General features: G+C 35.6%; 1 protein-coding gene across 2 annotated transcripts in view; it reads right to left on the bottom strand.

Annotated features, from left to right (window-relative positions):
* Window positions 1-2968: 2968 nt before the first annotated feature.
* Window positions 2969-22522, bottom strand: part of LOC145671008 (sugar transporter SWEET1-like) — a 109125-nt gene continuing 89571 nt past the window's right edge. For both annotated transcript variants that reach the window (XM_081739646.1, XM_081739647.1), the window contains exons 4-7: window positions 21868-21991; window positions 12265-12420; window positions 10415-10534; window positions 2969-3230 (exon numbers count right to left, since the gene is read on the bottom strand). In XM_081739646.1, the coding sequence (XP_081595772.1) occupies window positions 3135-3230; window positions 10415-10534; window positions 12265-12420; window positions 21868-21991 (496 nt within the window). In that variant the 3' untranslated portion in view covers window positions 2969-3134. The remainder of the gene's footprint in view (window positions 3231-10414; window positions 10535-12264; window positions 12421-21867; window positions 21992-22522) is intronic.

The raw sequence follows: 22522 nt of genomic DNA, 5'->3' as shown, positions 1-22522 counted from the left end.
TCCTTACTACCATGTTGAGCTAGCTCACTCGGCTACGAGGGCCGACAACATTTGGCGTTTATTTTGTGCTATATGTTGGTCATGACTCGCGATGTCACCAACAGGATCGCGATATAGAGTTCATTCATTTTTCCTACATTGTTGCCAAGCGTAACCCCGTTCATAATGCGTTATGGCTAGAGTTCAGTATATTTCGAAAATACACATGCTGCTAGATAGGGAATTTTCAATTAAGCCATTATCAAGTTTTTAAAGTGTATATTTCTCACGAGGAAACCAATTCAAGTGTGACACTAAATTGTGAACAAGTTTATGCGCAAACAAAGGGTTTTTGTGTATAATTAAATCCATTAGAGGGGAAAACCTTCGATTTCAACTGTTCTGGAGATATAGAGGAATAAGGGGAAGGCTGGTACTCCGATATTTTGCTAACTTTTGAATAGGTAGCGATAACACAAGTAAAAGAGACGTTTAAAAATGAATTCCTTCATCCCCGAAACTTCAGTAATACGTTACCTTAAACATGAGAGTTACAAAACCGAAGAGTCCATAAAACTTTTAGGGGGAAGAATGAAGTCGAAAATAAGAGAGTTCCATTGTTGCCTGAAATAGGAATGTAAGGTGTCTAGAATAGGTTTATTGGTACGCTGACTCGAACAAAAGCATCATCAAGTCAAATAGGATGAAAAAAGTAAAAGAAAAAAATGGTGGCCGTCCGAACCTTTGAAACATTTATAACTTCTACAATCATCAACCGATCGGAACGAAAAATGGCCCAAAAGTGCGTTTTACTATATAATAGTCGAGGATGAAAATCGGAACGATCCATAGAAAAAAGTAAGTTTGCAACAATATGCATTTGTGTTCCATATTATTTGATTTGTTTTCTATAGGGCTTTTGCACTGAATATTTTGTATTTTTGTTCATATAATAATGTCTCTTTTCCTTTAGCAATATAATTAATACATTTTCATTTCCTACGAACTAAAAACATCACATATTTGCAAGTAATATCATACAATTTTGTTCTTCGTGTCATTGGCGTTCGTTACGCATCATAGCCTCTATTTTTTCCGGCGCTAAGTAAAAGCTACGCCACTCATGTCAACGTTCAACGCCACTTTTATTCGCTCTGGTGCATCTTTCGTAATGTTTAAATGCAATTTTCAAATATATTCACTTGCAACATAGCCAAAAATCCACAAAATATCAGAGCATCATCTTTCCCTTTACCACTATATATCTCCAGAACGGTTGAGATCGAGAGTTTTTCTCTCTAATCGAGTTCATTGTTCACAAAAACACTTCGTTTGCACATAAACTTGTCCACAATTTCGTGTCACACTTGAATCGGTTTCCTTGTCAGTGTAACAAATTACAAAAAGCAACATGTTTCACAATCCTCATAGCCTATATATTGAATTGATAACGTTGAGACGCACTGTCATATAAAAATGCATATCAAGTTTCGCCATCCTCCTATAGAAATAACGTTAATAACAAAATTTGCAGTCTTTGACATCCGGAGAAACAGAAAAGGTGATATTTTAAAAAAACAATTTAATTTACCGAAGTTCTTTTGTAAATTTACCCTGTTCTTTTGTGTTCGTCCAACTCCATCTATTTATTGTAGAGTTGTGACTGCGAATCTGGAATAATTGAAGCAGGTTTTATCCAATCTCCTCGATTTCCGGGGGAGGGGGGGGGTAAGACCACATTCATTATCTACATGCGACACCTATATCTTGAAAAAAGAAAGGGAAATTTAAAACCTTCCTCGAACATGTCTAGATAAAACATCGCTTGAAGTTCAAATATTAGATGTCATATTGTTTTCATATACCACCTACTTCGGTACATAATCTACGTTTACATTCTCTACGCATTTTTAACGTATTAAATATCGTATTAACGTAGCGTAGTCGCTCATAAGTGTCATAATATGGCTAATATTGTATCGAAATTTTGACTACATGTGGTGAGACAGTACTCTCGATTTGTTGTTTTAACATGATCAAACGTGAAACATTGAAAAAGTACAATGCTGATATTATCATTGACTGCTATGGCACTGGTGGATCTAAAGAGCGGGTAGTGGAGGCGACCGCCACTCCCAAAGGCTCTTTTTTTAATCTCAGAAATTTAGCGTCATTCAGCGTCAGCGACTTAGCATTACAAGGTGATTCCTGACACTAAGGTAAGACGAAAACTGCATATCAACCTGGATGCACAAATACTTCCTTTCGAAGTTATAGTCTGCCGAAAACATGAAAAAATGAACTTTGAAGTCCATAGCTTCAAAACTATGGGACCTATCGCAGTCGGGTCAAGACTTCACTTAGGAACTAATATGTGCGCTATCCAAAAATACATGTTTCAGAATCCTAAAGTACTCACGCAACAATTTTTATAGAGGGTGTTTGACTACGGGCATATAATTTATAGTATTCACCAACTATCTTTCTAAAAATTGTTGCAGAAGTATCGTAGAATTCTGACTCATGGATATTTGAATAGGGTACATACTAGTTCCTAAGTGAAGTCTTGACCCGACTACGGTAGGTCCCATTGTTTTGGAGCTATGAACTTAAAAGTTCATTTTTTCATGTTTTCGGCAGCCTATAACTCCGAAAGGAAGCATTTGTGCACTCAGGTACTGTTCGTCTTATCTTGGTGTCAGGAATCACTTCCCAAACGTTGTCAGTGTTGTTTTGAAACATCCTGTATAAAAGCAACCAACAAATATACATCAAATCGTTATAATTTGTTATTATGTGTTGAAAATGTATATTATATTTGCACTATTTCATTCGATTTTAGTATAAAACTCTATATTTCGAACTAAGTTCATCTCTCGGGAGGCAATGTATCCTCTCCAAAAGACCCTTTTGGATCCGCTAGTGTGCTTTGGATGTTTTTTATCCTTGTCAAAGTTAAGCCGTCCATATTCCCTTCAATAAAATACACTTTAGTTACAATTATAATATTACTTTATTGTAGTTAATTTCATTGTATAAAAATGCAAGGTAGTAAAATATAACAAAAAAGTGACATGTCTTTCTTTCTTAGGTAACTCTTAACATTGTTTATAAACGAACTCCAGAAAATTTTTTTGGTTGATGTAGGATATTTATTATTCTTTCTTCTTCTCAATGGACGGTTTACGAGGATAAATTGCAAACAATGACAGCTGAATCGCGCTCAGTAGTAAACAAACGAAGTTTTGAACCTGAAAAAAAGATATAAATGATAATAATATTCGAAACCTTATCACTGATATACGTATGAAATAATAATATAGCTATTATTTTATAAATAATATGAACAAAGCACTATGAAATTTTTTTTTGTATACCTTTAACTTTTTACCAGATTTAAAATGGATTCAAAGTTAGGTATATGGGCTTAGCCCAACGAATTTTTCTTTCTTGCAGTTATGTCAAGATTATATATAGCCAATTCAACTTCAAGAAATTGAATTGGCTATAAAGGCACTTAAACTAAAAGCATCCTGATAGCATTCCTCCGTATGTTGTCAAAGACTGTATTGATATATTCAGGTATCCACTCCATACTATATTCAATATGTAAATAAGAACAGACACTTTTACGGACAAATAGAAAGGAAGTTTAGTGTGTCAAGTACCAAAGTCTGGAAATAAAAGCGAAATACAAAACTTCAGGCCTATAGCTATATTTTCTCCTTTTGCCAAAATTCCTGAGAGTATTTTATATATACGAATTCTGAATCACGTAAAACCAGCTATATCAATACATCAACATGGTTTCTTACGCAATAGATCTACTGCAACAAACCTAGCAGTTGTAACAAATTTTATAGCAACGGAGTTAGACAAAGGTGGCCAGGTAGACGTTATTTATATCGACTTGAGTAAGGCATTCGATGTCGTGGATCATGATGTTCTAGTGACGAAATTAGCAAGCCTAAACTTTACAAAGTCGGCAATAGAATATATTGTGTCGTATTTATGTAATCGGAAACAATCTGTTCTATACAAGGGACATATCACTGAAAAGTTTGCTACTCTGTCTGGGGTTCCTCAAGGATCTTATCTGGGTCCTCTGCTATTTTCCTATTTATTAATAATATTCCGCTTTTTATTGAAAACTGAGATTCTCCTATTCGCTGATGATCTGAAATTATATTCTAGAATTAATACAACTGAAGACTGCATAGAACTACAACAAGACCTACAGCGAGTTCAAACATAATGCGATGACAACAAATTAATAATAAATGTATCCAAGTGTAAATCCCTTTCTTTTACAAGAAAAAAATCCCATCACATTTGACTATACACCGAAAGAAACCAAATTGTCTAGGCCAAGTATTGTTAAAGATTTAGGCGTTATTCTTGATCCTGAACTAAATTTCAATGCACACGTAAATATGATAAACAGCACATATAGAAACTTAGGTTTAATGTACAGTATAGGGCAAGACTTTTCAGTGAAACAGCGTTAGCAACACTTTATTTTACATATGTTACATCAAAATTAGAATACCGTTCTACTATATGGACCCCCAATAACAAAAAATACTTTCAAGAAATAGAAAGCATTCAAATGAAATTCTTGAAAATGCTTTAAAAAACTAGTTTTTATTCCAAATATTTTTCCTACAATGGTCTGGTAAACAACTTTAATTTTCAAACATTAGAAAAAAGAAGATGGATGTTGGAATTGTTATTCTTATACAAGTTATTAAATAAGACATTGTATGGAGTTAATCTCGAAAATATCACTGCGGATTCCCACTTGCAAAACCAGAGTAGGGAATACAGGGACATTTTATTGTGCGAAAGCAGAAGCAATATATTATTTAAATCCCATATGAGGGGGCTGTGTACGTTATATAATGACATTGTAAATAAGCTTGATAAAGTGGATGTATTTAGTTTATCAGAAAACAGGTTTCGATCATATGTGAAACAAGAAATTTTCTGTAGAAATAATTAAGAATTTTATGTATGTAATATTTATTGTATGTACACAACACTATAATTGGGTATTAAGCTTGTTGTGTTGTATATTATATAAAATAAAATAAAATGTAGTGGCTACTAAACGTAAGCTAATTAGAGACGATAGAATTCACTGGCAAGCAAAGGGTACGATATCAGGACTCGAGTTGCGCAATAATAGTTATATATCCTTAAAGAGCATCAAATAGTTAATTACCAAGTTATTAGCTGCAGTCCGCCAATAGAGAAAAAGGTAAATTGAGGTGCATGGCAAACAAGAAAGAAAGCGTTCATTCCGTCTCTGCTATATTTGGGAAGGTATATTAAAGCCATACAATTGATGTGGAGAGTAGAAAGGATCGAATGATCCAAAGTCAGTTTGTGCAGTATGTGCACATCTTACAGTGGCCATCGACTAGGAGTGATAACAATTCAGCCGTAAGGGAGTAGAAGCAGTACTGAATGGGTGTCTGGAATGCTTCTAGTTCGATATCCAGGTATCCTGCTTTGTAGAAAGCAAATCAAATCATGTTGCGGAACAGGGGAGCACAGAACGGATACAGCGTAAACGATTGGAGATTCAAGAACTTGTCACGGTGCCAGATGTTCTTGTCCTGGGATTGTGTCAGTGACGAATTTGACAAAGTTCTCGTAAAGAAAAAAAAAGTACACATCCAGGGGCTGCACCAGTATTGTGCATCCAGCTGGGATAAGTCTTTCCGTGAATATGACATTCTTAGGAACAAATTTGTTAGAAAGTTCGTTGTCTTTGTTCGTTGTTGAAAGACTGCACATTGTACAAACTGCTTTGTTTGGATCGTGTGACCTTTTCAACTGTGTGGCTTGAATATGTCGTTTGAATCGCTATCTCACTTTCCCAAATACACAGAAGAGATGGGATAAACGCTTTCTATCTTGTGTTTGCCATAGACCCCCATGTTACCTTTGAAGTCCCATAACTTTTTCCTTATTGAAGGACTGCAGCTAATACCTTGGTAATTAACTATTTCATGCTCTTTAAGGATACATAACTCTTATTGCGCAACTCGAGTGCTGATATCGTACCCTTTGCTTGTAAGAACACGAAATCACGACGCATAATACTACCTCCGATTTCTAGTCAGGAATTCAACTTCGGAGGAGGAGCTATTACTTGAAGCATTCTAGGTTAAGTGATAGAATCTTTTTGTTTTGTATGTGTACTTTTATTATTATTGAATATTATTAAAGAAATGTTTTCTAAGCTACACGATAAATACCAAAAAAGTCACCCTCATAGAACTTACACAGCAAAAAATGTACTGTAGAAACAACACAAACTGACTACTACTTTAGTGTGTTACTTATGTGTTAATTTAACACCAAGTGGCAACAGTCTGGCAACATCATGGTGGGTGTTTGGAGAAGCTTCGGGCTTGAGCCCATGTCTTCCATTTGTTAGGAGGCTGTGTTAGTGAGTAGAAACGTATTTGTTTTTGAGAGGTGCAACTGTTGCAGCTCCTTTGAGGCTATTTCATGGTCGGTTCAGCGGTTGTCGTCTGGATGTGGCATTCTGTAGGCCCTCCGGTGAGAGCCAAGTATCCCAATTTGGTGGGGTGGAGATGAGGTGACTGTTGGACGTCTCTCCAGAAGTTGTCTGTTTGTTGTGTTCGTAAGTCCTTGAGCAGTGAGAGTTCTAGGTCTTCATGGATCTGACGATCGATAGGTCGATCGAGTGGCCTGTTATAGACCGCGCTGCCTTGCTCTGGGACATTGTAATTGTCGCAGGTGTGCAAGTGGTGCGTGCTGCCAAGGTGCATGAACGTACATTAACAGTGGTCGTATACATTTGGTAGGTGTGTCGTGTGGTATCATGGCTGAAATGGGAACTGAATAGGACTTGAAGCAAGACTCTGAAGCGCCGTGTTGCTCTTTTGTCGATATCTGTGAGATGGCAGCTAGAGAAGGCGACGGGCCAGCATCATCCCTAAGTATTTGGATTCGTCTTGTTGTTGGAGTCTTATACCGTGTAAATGGACTTGCAAAGAACGGTCTTTTGTGTTCCTCGTAAAGTCCACTAAGACCGTCTTATTGGTGTTGATTTTTATCTTCCAGGAGGTTATCCATTTTTCGAGTAGGAAGAGAGATCGCCTCAGGTACACAGTTGCGTGACAATGGTTATTGTAGGCGGCGAAGATGGCTGTGTCGTCTGCGAAGGTGGCAACTATGGTGTTAGGGGATGGTGGTGAGATCTGCCGTGTAGACAGAATAAAGGAGAGGAGAAAGGCAAGATCCTTTGGGACAAATGCTTGGATCTGTCTTGGTTCGGTAAGATAATTTTCGTAGAAAACTCGGAATCCGAGCATATCAGAATAACTAGTTAACTGACTGTGGGGATTTCCATTGTTATTTTTTATTATTTGGTATAAACAAAGTTTTACGCAGTATATTTGACATTTATACCAAACAACGTTCTATGTTTTCTGTAATCGGTCACAATAAGTTTTGTAAAATTGTGAATTGTCTGACAACAGTTATATGAATAGCAGTTCTGCCATCTTATGTTCTTACATACTAAGACATAAGAATAACAGATAGGGAAATAACTTGCAGCACTGCTACTTATGTAACTGTTGTCAGACAATTCACAGATTTACAAAACTATTATTGTGACCGATTACAGAAAACATAGAACGCTATTCGTTACTTGGTATAAATGCTAAATATGCTGTGTAAAGCTTTTCTCATACCAAACAATAAAAAACACTGAAAATTCTCACAGCTAGTAACTATTTCTCATGTTCTTGGAAGGCGATGTCCTTGGTGTTAAATTAACATATACAGTAAGTAACGCTCCAAAGTGGTAGTCAATTTGTGTTATTTCAACACCTAATTTTTTGCTGTATACTAATACCGGGTGACTCTGCCTGTAGTCTGAATAACCACCTGAATCTGTTTGGAACTGACTCTACGAGTATTCCTGGTATGCACATTGATTTGAATCTATTCGGTCTTCAGTATAACCCGTAGCTCTTTAAAAAAAAGTATGGAGACACTTATTATTGATTGCGAGTATTATCCATATTTTCAATAGAATTTAAATCTGGGAGATTCTACAGGCCAAAAGACCAAGTGAAATGGAATATCTGAATGTTTCTCAACCCATGTAAAAATGCCTTAAGCTGTGAAGTCGGCAGTTCTTTTCTTAGGAGAAGGAAGTGTCACCATCCTATGCATACGCTTCAAGATGGTGGTGAAATGACAACATCTGATCACTGACAAGTACGGCAAACCACACTAGTTTATATTCACATTAATCTGTATGAGAAACCTAAGTGTATGAGTCTGGGATTCCACCTACTTTAACGAGTAATTTCCCTACAACTGACTTTATTCCAGTTAACAACAACTGTCAGGAATTGTCGGCAATGCATCATTTTAGTTACATGTTCGCACTGAAATGCAATTTGTAACGGTAGATGCGGACCAATGTTAGTTCTAAAAGTTTATACTAATTGTATGTACAGTGAATAAACTAGCTGCCGCGAATTTATTTAAAGAACAAGATGTTAAGAATTATTACACAAACTATTGTAAGTTTGAAACTTTGTTAAGTAAATCACAACAGAAATCCTAGTTTATTCTGATAACAGATTAAATACTTTCCGTAATACCATATAGGCTCCCCATTTCATGTTGAATAATAACCATCTTGCTCCCTATCGATGAAGTTCAAATATTTTTTCGGAGGCTAACCTCCCATTAAAACCCACTGTCGACGCCACTGGAACGTACGAAATCATGAGATCTGTTACTTGAATTATAGGAAATGAAGGAATGAACTTGCATTAATCTCTTGGGTTCATTGTTTCGTAGATTTCGTGTGAAAGAATGTTGTTTCACTGTTAGAATGGCCGCTTCTTATGCATAGGATTGCATTATAATAATTCATACAGGTCTGAACATGTTTTGTACTGCAGAAACAACAACATGGAGGTTTTCTCAAAGTAACTATGATTCCTTTCATTGTATCAATTTTTAATAAATTGATTCAATATAATTTTTAGATTTAACAGCTTTCTTTAGCCCTTTGCATTTATCATCAGAGGATAAGACAGATTGAAGTAATAGAAAAACATTTTCGTAACAGATGCTGCTCAGGCCCGCAACCAGCCACAGAGGTTTGGAGGAGGGCATGAATGTTAGGGAGGGCAAGTCATTATAAATTCTCTTACACACATCTAAATTGTGTTTTTTGTGTTGAGGTCTGGAGGGGCCACGAAAAGTTATGGGAGGCTAGGCACCCCTAGCCCCCCTCTGGTTGCGGGCTTGATGCTGCTTAGTGAGACAAAGCCTATAATCATGGTCAATATCCCTTTAGATAAAGTCTTATATAGAAAAAAAATGTCCATCATGCTCTCTTTTAGAAGTCCTATATTCCTACCTACAGTTGGAACTAAATCAAACCAATTTTGATATTCTTTGACCAACTGATATCTTAATTTAGAGCTATAGTGTTAGGATTTCATTCATACGATTGTCAGAATATGGTATTTTAAAAGCAAGATGGTTGGGCAAGATTTTGAAACAAGACTGACCTATTAAAGACAGAAAAACTGAGGAAATAACATTAAAGGTTCTTAGTAAGAAACACTTTTAGAAAGTTCCTCTTCCACTTTATGAACTCACTGGATTACAGTATTTACTGCGTATTTCTCTTCCAAATGATGTATTGTAGGTGCTCTTTATTTGAAATTTAATCTTTAACACAAGAAACTATATAAGTTTCCCCTACTGCGAAAAGGTCGTCCTTCACCGATTTTAGTAAATCTTTATTGTAAGCATATACTGCACTTGACAATTACAGAGCTCAAATTCGATACCCCATAACTCAAGAATCAAACACTGACACAACATTCCACTTGCTTACTATCTTCATGAAGGTCTATTATCATGACAACTTGGGTCGAGACCAGATATTATTTATCGATCGAATACGATTACTCTTCTTATGATTTTTAAAAAAAAGGAAAAGTCTATAGGAGTGTGGAGTCAAAATAACTAATTTTTCTTTCCGCACGAATTAAGCAGTTTACTCAGAAATAAGATGTAAATCTATTGCACTAGTTTTCTTCTATATTAAGAATCAAATTGTGGCAAGTTAATTTAAAAGCACTGGACTCAAAATGTCAGTTTGGTCTCAAGATAGTCTACCCTCAATTTATTACGCACGCAACTGGACTCTTGTGAATTACTTCGTACAAGTACTATTGTCGTTAAAAAAAGATATAAAGTATATTTGGATTAACGGAGACCTTTCTTATCGCCAACTCCCTTAGACTAGACTCAAAAGTAATGTTTTTAAAGTACTAACAAAATGAATTTGCATATGAAATAATATAAAATAGAAAAGATACCATGGGAAAGCAAATTAATTGTAATTACTTACCTTTATAAAAGCATCTTTGATGATTATTCCATATAAGAGCCATTGAACTGAAATTATTGTTCCAGTGATTATCATTGGTAAAGGTAAACTCTCTGTGCTTTTCGTTCTAATAACGTCACCCTATGGATAGAAAAAAAAATCATTATGGAACTAAATGAGTAATAACTATACAGTTAGAGTAGATTAAACAGCTACTCATTGGTATTTAATTTATTATATCATCAACACTTCATTTAGTTACAATAGCGTGAAATACGTAGCGAATTAAATTAAATTGCATATAATAGTAACCTCTAAACCAGTTATTTAATGGCTACTCCCTGATTTAAGAAATATTTTCAAGCAAGGAGTGCACGGCAAGGGCAAAATTGCATTCGTTACCTTCTGCATCATTTGCACTCTGTACTTAATACTGTTAAAATTAGTTGAATTATTTATTACTGAATTTGTTAATCCAATTATTTAAACAATAATTACTTATTAATTAGTTTAACAATAATATCGATATTAGATTCACTATTTGAACAATTACAGCGTTCATTATCACATTATTTATTTGAACGATATATTTCGGCTTGATTAATTATTTGAATATAGTTATTTAATAAATAATTTGAACAGTGAATCGTTATCTAATTACTTGTACAATAATTTGTTATTTCATAAATTATTTGAACGATAATTCTTAATTTGATTAATTATTTCAACAATAATTCATTATTTGGTTGATTATTGAACAATAATAGGTTACTTCACCAATCATTTGAACATCAATTCTTCATTCGATTAATTATTTCAACGGTAATTTAATGTTTGCACAATTATTAGCTTTCTGAATAATTCTTTGGGCGATTGTTCGTTGCTCAAATAATTATTTCAAAAAGTGTACGTTACTCGCGAAATTATTCGTGAATCGAATATTATGTGATTTGGAACTTATCACTTTATTTGAATAAATTGATCGAACTTCTTTTTCGAATAAGCAAATTTTACCACTCGTTTATTTACTGCTACCCACTGCATAAGGATTTTCGTCTGCTCTCCAGTGGTACAAATAAGAAATGGAAGATAAATATTAATACTAGTAAAACAGCCTAGATGTGAAGAAAAGGTAAGGAAAGCAAGCAAAAAGTTTACTAACTTTGAGACGAGTTCGAAAAACCTATATTCACGATGTGACATGAAAAGGCAACTGAGATAGATAACATACAAATATAATTTATTAAGAATATGGGTAAAGAGGAAGAAAGAATTGTTTCAAGCCTATAATGGAATTTTATGAGGCAAAAGGGAACAAAAGATACTATTGGGTTGTGAAGAATAATCACTATACGTTATTGAAGGATCTAGGGAAGGGCTTAGACTAGGTGAAGAGAGAATATTGTTGATGGGAGATCTAAACAAGATTGTGTTGGTCTTGAAAAGTCGAAGAAAAAGAAAAATGTGTTAATGTTAGAATTATGTTAGCATAGTATGAAATTGCAAAGGAGAATGTTACTGAAAAGCTTTCCATGCACCATGATCTTCGGCTATCCTTTTTGTCATCACGTTCGATTTTTCTATCTTACTGTCTTAGATGTAATGTAGGGATGTACGTGTGAGCGTGTACGTTAAACTGTACGCTTTCAAGAATTGATTTTTATCAGTCCTTTGGTCTAGACTTCGCTATCCACTTCAGTCGTACTTACCCTACCCCTATGGACGGTCTTGATATGAGAAGCAATGAAATTGAGTCTTACAAAATCTAATTCTTTATGACTTACTGTTCAAATAAAAACTACTTTTGAAGTTAGTGTACTACCTATATTGCAACTTATAGTAGTAATAAAGAAATATCGTTCATTACTTACTAATGAGAATAACGGTGCAGCCATTAATACAAACATAGTTGCTGTGACAATTAAACCCATGGTGAACATTGCATTTTCCTCTGGCAACATGTGTACCAACAACAATGAACCCACAGCAAAGGCTCCAGCTTGGAAAAGACTTCGATGAAGTTCTCTCTGTAAAATTGAGCAATAATTAGGCCTATTATAATAACTAACAACACTAATAACACTCTTAAGTGCAAGTGCTAAAATTACTTTTAAGTATAGAGCAAGATAAAGCAGAGTTATTTGAGTTTTATTAAATACAAACTTATTATTTGCTGAGCAAAACAATATATTTACTTTAAAAAACTAAATACTGGTGACAGGTCTCAGTGGTTGTTTGTATACAAAATTGTACATTACTCCTGTATATCATAGTATCTGATGAAGCCAAAAAGTTAGTTGGCGAAACTGTCACAAGTATTTAGTTTTTGATGTAAAAATATATTGTTTTGCTGAGCAAATAATAAGTTTGTATTAAATTATATACAAACCAGTTTTATTAATATCACATCTACCATACAATCTGTTCTGCAAGAAATAAAACAGTAGACATATTTTTGGTCATTGTTTTGACATGTCGAAAAAATGTCCTGAAGTGCTCTATCAGTGAACAAAAAAGGTCTGGAATGCCTTCTAACAGTGGTTAATAGAACTGCTCCAAGTGTGTTGGAAAGGTACCTGAACTTCAGATGTGTCAATTGACTATGCGGACATAACTTTAAAACCGTGTAAGGACATTTTACATATTATCATTTGCAAGTCGTTTTCGCCCATATACTCACTGAACATATCGTAAGTTCAGGTACACTTTGAACGTGCTCATAGCAGTTTCTATTAACCAATGTTAGAAGAATTCTAGACTTTGTTCACTGGTAGAACACATCAGGACATATTTGGACTGTTAATCAATGACCTACAGTAGTTTCTAAAAAAAAAAAAAAAAAAAAAAAAAAAATATTCTAACACTGATTTATTTCTTGGAGTGTAATGCTTCTGAAGATTTTATGGGTCAGAGCACTACAACAGGAGATGAGAGATTTGGGGGAGGGAGGGGGCGGGAGGAATCCTCCTTACATTAATAGTTTCTTAACATTTAAAAGCTAATTTTATAAATAAGATTCTTCTTAATGATCTACGTAGAAACAGAAGCATTTGAAGTGAATTGAACAATTAGAACAACACTGTAATAATAATAATAATAATAATAATAATAATAATAATAATAATAATAATAATAATAATAATAAAATAAAACACCAATGAAACACTTTTAGTACAGATGTTGAGGAGAAAATTGATGAAATATTGTTTATAAAGTGTGCCTCGCGTGTCCAAAAGCGTTCATTCTCTAAAAACAGTTTGGGGTATGACATATTTAAAATAATACTTCTCGGCAAACAGTTCGGAAACAAAGTGATGACATACATTTTACATATTTTATACATACATCTGGGACAACTTGGAAAACACAATATCTACAACGGGTAAATGTGTGTCATCTGGAGGTGTTGAAAGAGTGTCGGTAATGTGTAAAGTGTCCTACTGTGTCGAAAATTAGTTTCTATATTTTTTTTTTGCAGTGGATGAGATTTTAACAGCTTCCTGATGAAAATTGTACATGAAATGAATGCGTGATTTTATCAAGTGAATGTGTAGCATGCCTGATTTCAGAAGACGAAACCATCTGGAACTTTCGTGAAAATAAACAGGAAAGGAGAAAAGAAGCTACGGAGGTAGCCGGATTAGCACAATAAATGAAATACTGTTTCCGAGAAAGCATTTGAACTGAAAACACCAAATGACTAAATCTCTCTCTCCCTCAGTGATTCAAAGAATCGTTGTCAACTTAATGATAGAAACCCCATGACAATAGAGCGGGGTAGCTAAAAACAAAGAAATGAAACCCCATCTCTCAGAGAAACTATGAACTGGAAATATTAACTAGCAAGGGCGCCCATGTTGTGGTTTCCAAGGGGAGAACATTTCAAATGTAGTCTCAAATTTTGCGGTAACTATTTTAAAATATATATTGGGTTTTCGATCTTCCGAAGCACAATTTTCTCTAGGGGGGTGGGCGAGCGCCCCACCTTGCCCCCCCTGATGGGCGCCCTTGTTAACTAGTAAGATTTTAAATTAGATTCTCTATTCGATCCCACAACTTCTTTCTGCTTGCAATGAAATAAGTTGTAACAATCTCTTGATTACTTATTTTTGAACATATTTTACATAAACAAACAACTGACAGTTTCAGAGGTACTAAAAATGGTCGCAGAGCACTCCCTGAGCACCACCAGACATGAACCTGATTATGGTCGAGTGTTCTTCAATGATTTGCAAAAGTTTTCACTCAGTTCTCCGCCCAGATTTTTGTTAATATATATATATAAATAAAAATGAAAGTGGTTATGCTTGTGACTTAATAACTCTTGAACTACCCCACCGATCTCGATCAACTTTTTAACAATTGATGGGGTTTGGACCTGGGATGGTTTTTATAATTTCACTTTCACGGAGCAACTTACAGGAGGGGAAGAAGGGAATATATTTAAAAATGATCGAAAATAACCGATATTAGTGTCGAATCCAGTTTTCAGGGTCGCTAAGAAGAACAGTGACACTTCCGATGCCGTTTTAATCCAAATTCAGTTCCCATTAGTACTTTATGTCCAAAATGAAACACACACTCCGTGCGAAGAACGGGTATCCTGCTAGTGTACAATAATAATGAACAATAAAACAATCTTAAAATTGGTCTGTTCAGTATTTTCATATAAATTACACTGAAAAAATAATTAGGACATTATTCAGAAATGACTAAGTCAGTGTTTAACATGTCCAAAAAAAAAGTGTCCTCCAGCGTTCTATCAGTGAACAAAAATTGACTAGAATGCCTTGTAACAATGGGTAATAGGAACTGCTTTAAGATAATTCTAAATGTACCTGAAGTCTTGACGTGTCCCATGATTATAAACGCAGAAACGAATTGTAAATGTGTAAAATAGTTGTTTGACAATGTCCTAAAATTTACAAATGACCACATAATAATGGCGATAGCTCATACTGAACTACTGTGTAAAGGACGAGGTTACTTTTATAATGGTTTCTTGTCAGCTTCAGATTATATTAGAGCTTAATATGAGTCTTGTTTACAAAATTAAAGCCATAAACGGTCAATTTGGGCATAATGTTTCTTCAACACGATAGTTCATTATTTAGAGAATTTGTTCCTTTTTTTACTGTACAACTTTTTCCTTCTCGTATTTTAATGGTATGAAGAAACTACGTGAAACATGACCTTAAAATATGTAGAAGCATAGGTGGAACAATATACACAGTGTGATCCATAAGTTGCCGGACTGATATTTGCGGGTCTGCGATTGATTACGTAATACTAAGCGTACTTAACAGGAGTGCAAATTGGTGATAGTATAGTTGCAGTAGTTTACGACAAAACGTGTGATTCAAACCACTAATGTTAGTCTGTGTCGAAGTGTGAAATGAACGAGAAGGACCAACCACGTGTAGCGATTAAATTTTGATGTAAAACCGATATGTCTGCAACAAAACACGCTAGAAATGATTAAGAAAGCTTATGGTGATGCAGCATTAAGCCAAACAACCGTTTTTGAGTACCACAAACGGTTTCGAGAGGGTGGAGAGTCCGTGAAGGACGACGAGGCAGTGGTCGATCCACAATAACCCGAACCAATAACAACATCACCGCCGTCGCCAAAACAGTCAAAGAAAATCAGAAAGTGAAGTCTCGGTTAATAGCAGACAAACTCAATATCGGAAAACTATGGTTTTATGAATTTTAACCGAAAACTTGAGAAAAAGGAAAGCGTGTGCAGCATTTGTTATGCAGTTTCTGGCTCAAAAGAAATTGTAACTTTGCACCATCTCCCTTGCTCTCCAGACTTGTGTCCGCACAATTTTTTTTTCCCGTTCCTCAACATGAAGTTGCAGCTAAAGAATAAAAATTTCGATACCGTCAAAGGGGATTCAAAAAGCTGTGACCGACCAGCTTAACAGAATTCCCGCAAAAAAGTTTTCCAATGCCATGAAAAATTTGATAATACGTCCTCAGCAGTGTCTTGCTTCAAATGGAGCCTGTTTGAATAAACAAACTTAAAAAAAAAAAAAATGATACCAACCTTCTTAGTTTTCTTCCAATGGCTCTAGTCCGGGAAGTTACGGAGGGCACTGTGTACATACTGGATACAACAATGTAAACGATACAAAACAATATAAAAAATGTAAACAAATATGCATACTTGTTTCACGTATACTTCTGCATAAAAATCTCTTTTTGGATCCCGGAACATGTTACTAACTGAAGATTTGGTTTATGTGTAAATTGTAAAGGGTAAGTTTGTACCATGAAATATACTGTAACTACTGTATGTTGTATTCTGTTTCCAGAACAGTTATTACCAACAGTTGCAATAATTTTACTAAACTTTTTTTTTTCGTTGAACATTACTCAAAGAGTTCAACGAACAATTCATTGGAACGAGAAAACCTACTTCATAGCCCGAACTACTCTCTTTCTTGCCTATCGAATGACCTGTTTCTTTGATTCCAGAATTTTTTTGTTTTTTACTCTTCAGAATACAATAATTACTTGACTACAAATATTGTGAAGCGGTTTTCCGCAACCATCGATTAAGCGTCCCCCTCCCCAAAAAAAGTTCTATACCCTAGGCTAACCTTTTTCAAACAGGAAGTGATAAAAGTCAACAGTTTCTGTTTTAAAGTTGATCGCTATAGAACAGAAACATAAAAGATAGCGATAAGCAGTTTTCAGCTATCGATTCAGTCTCTCCAGAAAACATACCCGTAATACCACTAAGACCGGAAGTGGTTGGAATTTACTAGTACTTCCGGTTTCGAATGGTGAGGGATATAAAAAAAGTGTTTTTGACATCAAGCCTCCCAAGAATGAGTTTTATCTCGATTTTTATCAGTTCAAACCGGAAGTGGTGAAAATCAACCAGTATTGCTTATAACGCTGATCCAAGTGGATAAAACTGATATAGTTATTGTGCTGCCAAAATGTCTTGAGCCGTGGCAAAAATGTGAACTAACGCTCACACCCTCACACACCCACGCGTTGAGCCAATAATGGTTCAGCTGTTGCTAAGCGAGAGAAAGCGAGTGGAATTCCTTCAGCCGATAGCAGCACTTGCAACGGAAGACTAGGGATCAAGTCAATGTGGCATATCTATAGCAACAAGCAGTTTTTTTTGTATGGATTTAGTACGAAGAATATGTTACAACTCTGATTTTATACTTTTTGTTGCAACCAGAAGTGATGGACCCATCAATTACCACTTCGGGTTTTTTTAATGTGGATTTCCATGGAACTAGTGTTTACACGAGACGAGACATTTCTCGTGTCTCGTCTCGTAAACGAGACGAGACAGAACCCTTTTAGACGAGACACGAGACGAGACAGACTACTTGTCCCGTCTCGAAAACGAGACGAGACACGATACGAGACGGGACTTCTCGTGAAATGTCTCGTCTCGTATCTCGAAAATGAAAACGCTGGCGGGAATGGCCAAGATTGAAATTGCCAGTGGTCATATAGATTGCAAAAAGAAAATCCCCTTTGTGAGAAAACATGTTGAAAAGCCTTCATAGAAAAGTGTCCTCTGTCTATTGTATGAAACAATCGTGATACATGAGCTTCCAGAAATATCATCCTTAATGTCTTGTCCCCAATTCCCCTTGCTCTAAACTGAGGAGTTCTCATTTTTTTCATTTCTGGCTGGAATGATGACAAACAAAATCAAAGACAGGGAAGCTTTTTACAAGGTCAAGAAACCGAACTACCACCACCATCTATTCAATTTGAAAACAGGGTAAGGTCTACACTCATTACAGGCTGTAGTTGAAAGTTCTGGCTGAGATGGCGGAAGAGAAAAGAACAGACTACACTTGTCTTTATTCTCTGGTGGCGGTATTGTTTTTGCTATATGAACCGAAAACGGCAATTGAAGTATGTCATCTTGCAACTAAAATTTTGTCTTCTCTCTCTCTCTCTCTCTCTCTCTCTCTCTCTCTCTCTCTCTCTCTCTCTCTCTCACACACACACACACATAAAAGCACACTTTTACCATTTTATAAATCGCTCGCTTATCATACAGCAGTCATGTTGTAAAATTCACCTCTTCGTTTGGAAGGCGGGCGAAGGACAAAGAAAGCAAAGATATTATCGACGAACCCTTCAAATTTATGATACCAACAATAACACTTTAGGTGAAAAGGTTTTACAGGGGGAAATTCGTTTTGTTACGCGGAAATGTTTGATCTGACCAGAGTGTGAAATTGCCCTCTGCTTCCATGTTGAGAGGAGGGGAATACTTCCCTTTCCTAGTGAATAATATTCATTAGGACCTGAATTATCTTCAGAAATGGTTTCTTACAGAGTGTAAAGAACATTTGGTATAATATTCATGGAACTCCGTTGAAAGCAGAAAATGTCATGAGAATGATCAAAATTCGAACATTGAAGAACATAATTAACAGAAAAGATATAGGATACCCAAACCACATTTTTAAACCTGCTATGAAATGTATATCCTATATTTTTACTAATTCCTTACTCCCATGAAAGTATCCTGGGGAGGATATCCTCTCCAATTTTTTCAGACTGAAATCCTTTTATTTCGTACGATTTTCCCCCCTGACACAATACGAAAAAACAAATGCTGTTAAAATCCATACACATGACCCTTCCGGGACTCAACCAGGGGCCTTCAAGCCGATGGTCTATCGCCGCAGACCTCGGCTTGGTATGAAGATGTACGTTGTATGATTGCGAATAGATCACGACAATATAAGAAACTTTAATCCAAAATGGCCACCCCAAAATCAACTTTTTTTTAGACCACTAGCTAATCTGGGTGTACTGTCATGAGTTTGTTACACAAACGGAGTAACCACCACATAGTAGCACACACCCCGCGGTTATGGGAACAGATATGAACCATGGAGGTGAAGACTGGCCCCAAGCATTCTTTCGTCCGATGTGTCGTTCAGCTCCCATTACTATGGCACTTTAAGTAGAGTTTACTATGCAGTAACATATAAAATTTCAATCATATACTTTCCACTACTCAATAAAATTATTTGGTTCCGAGCTTTTTTTTTAAAAAAAAAATAATTGCAAAAATCTAAACATGCTAAAATGAAAAGTAGCTTTTGGATTGGTATGGGTTAACACTGTGAAACCTAAAGGCTGGAATATATGAAATCAAAGTGTACACACACATATCTATCTCTCTATTTATCTATATATCTTTCCATCTCTCTCTCTCTCTCTCTCTCTCTCTCTCTATATATATATATATATATATATATATATATATATATATATATATATATATATATATATATATATATATATACAGAGACACTATAAAGCAAGTGTGCTGATAGTATACGATAGTGTCGGGGATGGTGACAGCTTTACATCGAACTTTGCTTGTCGTGTAAACGTTATTTGACATTAGTGTCTTCATCTTCGACGTACCTATGAGCAATTTACTGTATATTCGTGTATTGAAACTGGTGAAACAAATTTCAATGTTTCAGAATGTAAAAAAATGAAGCAAGGGTCGAGAAGCCTCAGACAACTAACAGCAGAGATATATTATCTTGTGAAATATTTATCCTTGCCTTGTGAGCTTATTTGAATTTATTTTTAAGACCTTTAGGCAAGTTTGGCCGAATGAATGATGATGAGAAAATTAGTGGAATGAAGAAAGTGGTAGGATACTAGAAAACTTCGAGAAAACACACACATTCGAAAAATGAAATGAAATCTTTGAGTTTTACGTCCCACGGTTATGCCGGTTAGGCTAAAAAAGGAGACAATGATGATGAGTAATGAATGAAATGGTGGAATGAAGAAAGTGGGAGGAAACGGGAGAATCCCGAGAAAACACACGCACACGGTGTTTGTCCACCACAAAGTTCACTTGGCGGAGGCTGGGATCGAACCCGAGACCCCAAGCACCAGAGGTGAACGCTCTACCACTGAGCCACCGCGGTCCCCACACAGATTCGATGTTTGTCCACCACAAAGCTCACATGTCACTAACCGACTACCACATACACCAGAGGTGAAGACTTCACGGTGTAGCTACCGTGACATTTCTTGTCTTGTGTGTTCTGGGTAATACTTGTAACTTAGTTGTATCTTGATTAGCATGGTGCAGCCTGCTACATTTTACTTTCGTTCCCATGGTATGCTGCTATATTTTTTACGAGACAAACGAGACGAGACGGGACAGGACAGAACCTCTCGAGACGAGACACGAGACGGGACGAGCACATTTTTTCGAGACGAGAGACGAGATGAGACATGCTTTTCACGAGACGAGACGAGACAGCCTGAAGTCTCGTCTCGTCTCGTGGCAACACTACATGGAACAAAACTAGTAAGAGATAGTGAATAATGTCTCTGATATGAATTCAGCGTCCGAGAACCAGGTTTTACCTTTGATCTTATTTCTCTATTGTATTCAGTAGTTATAGATGCACTATTTGAAATTTGAGAATTGAATTTGCATAGGTTTGGAAGTGTACCGAAGTTTCACACTGTGAAACGATTTTTTTATTCTTTTTTACTCGAGGCTTTCCTTCTCTGATTTTTGGTGAAGGAATTTTCTTTTTTTTAACATGAAGGTGGATATACCTTAAGACGTGGAAAATAAGTTACTTGAAGCTGATGTATTTTTGGTGAAACAAGCCTTTCCTGATACAAATACGTCATAATGGAATGCGGTGATGAACATAATATTCATCTATATTGTCTCACTATTGGAATTGTCAAATGTTTCTTCCCAACAGGATGAAACGCATCAATACATCTAGATATACGTGGAAAATAGTTCTAATATCTACTGTAACATGAATATTTTATAATATAAAATGCTTAATACATTTGTCAACATTATCATGATTATCATTATTAATTTTGTAATAGGTACACTCATGTCCAAAATTATTGTCGCATGTCTATAAATATGTTGTTGTAGGAATATAATTTGATAACGAATTCGCTTGTTACTTCTTATAATGTTAGTATTGTATAATCAGCAAAGACATGTAAGTAGCAAATTTCAAGTCAAAAGAGCAGTAAATAAGAACAATAAAACGAAACTAAAACTTTATTGTCCATTTAGCAACATTTTGTTTTACTCATTCTAATTTTCGTATTTATGATTCTTTTCCTATGAAATTTACAACAAATATATATTTCCCGAATTTACACATAGTAGCAGTATTAGCAGTACCCTGCAAAGTCACTATCAAATTATATTCTTACAAGAAGACAGTTATAGATATGCAACAATCATTTTGGACATGAGTGTACATCAAGGTATTTTGCTTATCCTGTACAATAATATTCATTAGCGACACATTAATGCCAAAAAAAAGTGTTGTACAGTAAATAAGCCATTAAAAAATGTACTAAATAACCATTTGTAGAATCCTAGAAAATTAGTTTCTATATTATTATTATGATTTAGTATTAGTAATACGAGCAGCATTTATAATTACCTTAGATTTACAATAAATATAGTAAATAATTAAATATGCTGTACTAAGAGTAAGGCCAACTATGTTGGTCTGAATCATAGCTGGTTCTCCTAGCATATATCCGTACCGGAACATCAGTACGCCCCTAAAATAAAAAGGAAAACAAATAATGAAACGCATTTGACAATTTCCAGCAGTTACCTAACTTTTAAATCAGCACGAGGGACGTTCAATAAGTTCTAAGCCTAACATACGAGTAGATAAATGAAAGTGTTTACTTCGATCCTAAATAACTCCCTCGATCTCAACACATTTAGACATCGATCAGTAAGACATCGAATATCAGAAAAAAAAGGTTATGTCACAGCCGTCAAATCAGTTCTGGACAGGACAAATGGTCAATGTTAACTCATCATCGTCTCTGTAACGTGAGCCACGCAAATGTTTCCCTAGTTTTTTGAAACAAGAAAGTTACTTGCGGCTATATCTGGAGAATAGAGTGGATGAGAAAGAAGTTGGAATCTGCACTGTTCCAACTTTCCGGGAATCGTAGACATCGCTGGGCCCGTTCCGGACGTTCACCATCATTCACGCATAAACATTCCGCACTTCAGTTAAACCGAATGATAAATTGCACTACTTTCCTTATGCTTTCCAGCAAAGGGAAGATGATGCA

This window comes from Thermobia domestica, chromosome 15 (assembly GCF_964235325.1).
Source record: "Thermobia domestica chromosome 15, izTheDome1.hap1.1, whole genome shotgun sequence".
Lineage (NCBI taxonomy): Eukaryota > Metazoa > Arthropoda > Insecta > Zygentoma > Lepismatidae > Thermobia > Thermobia domestica.
The sequence above is the reverse complement of the archived record's forward strand: the minus strand, read 5'-3'. Positions and strand labels throughout refer to the sequence as shown.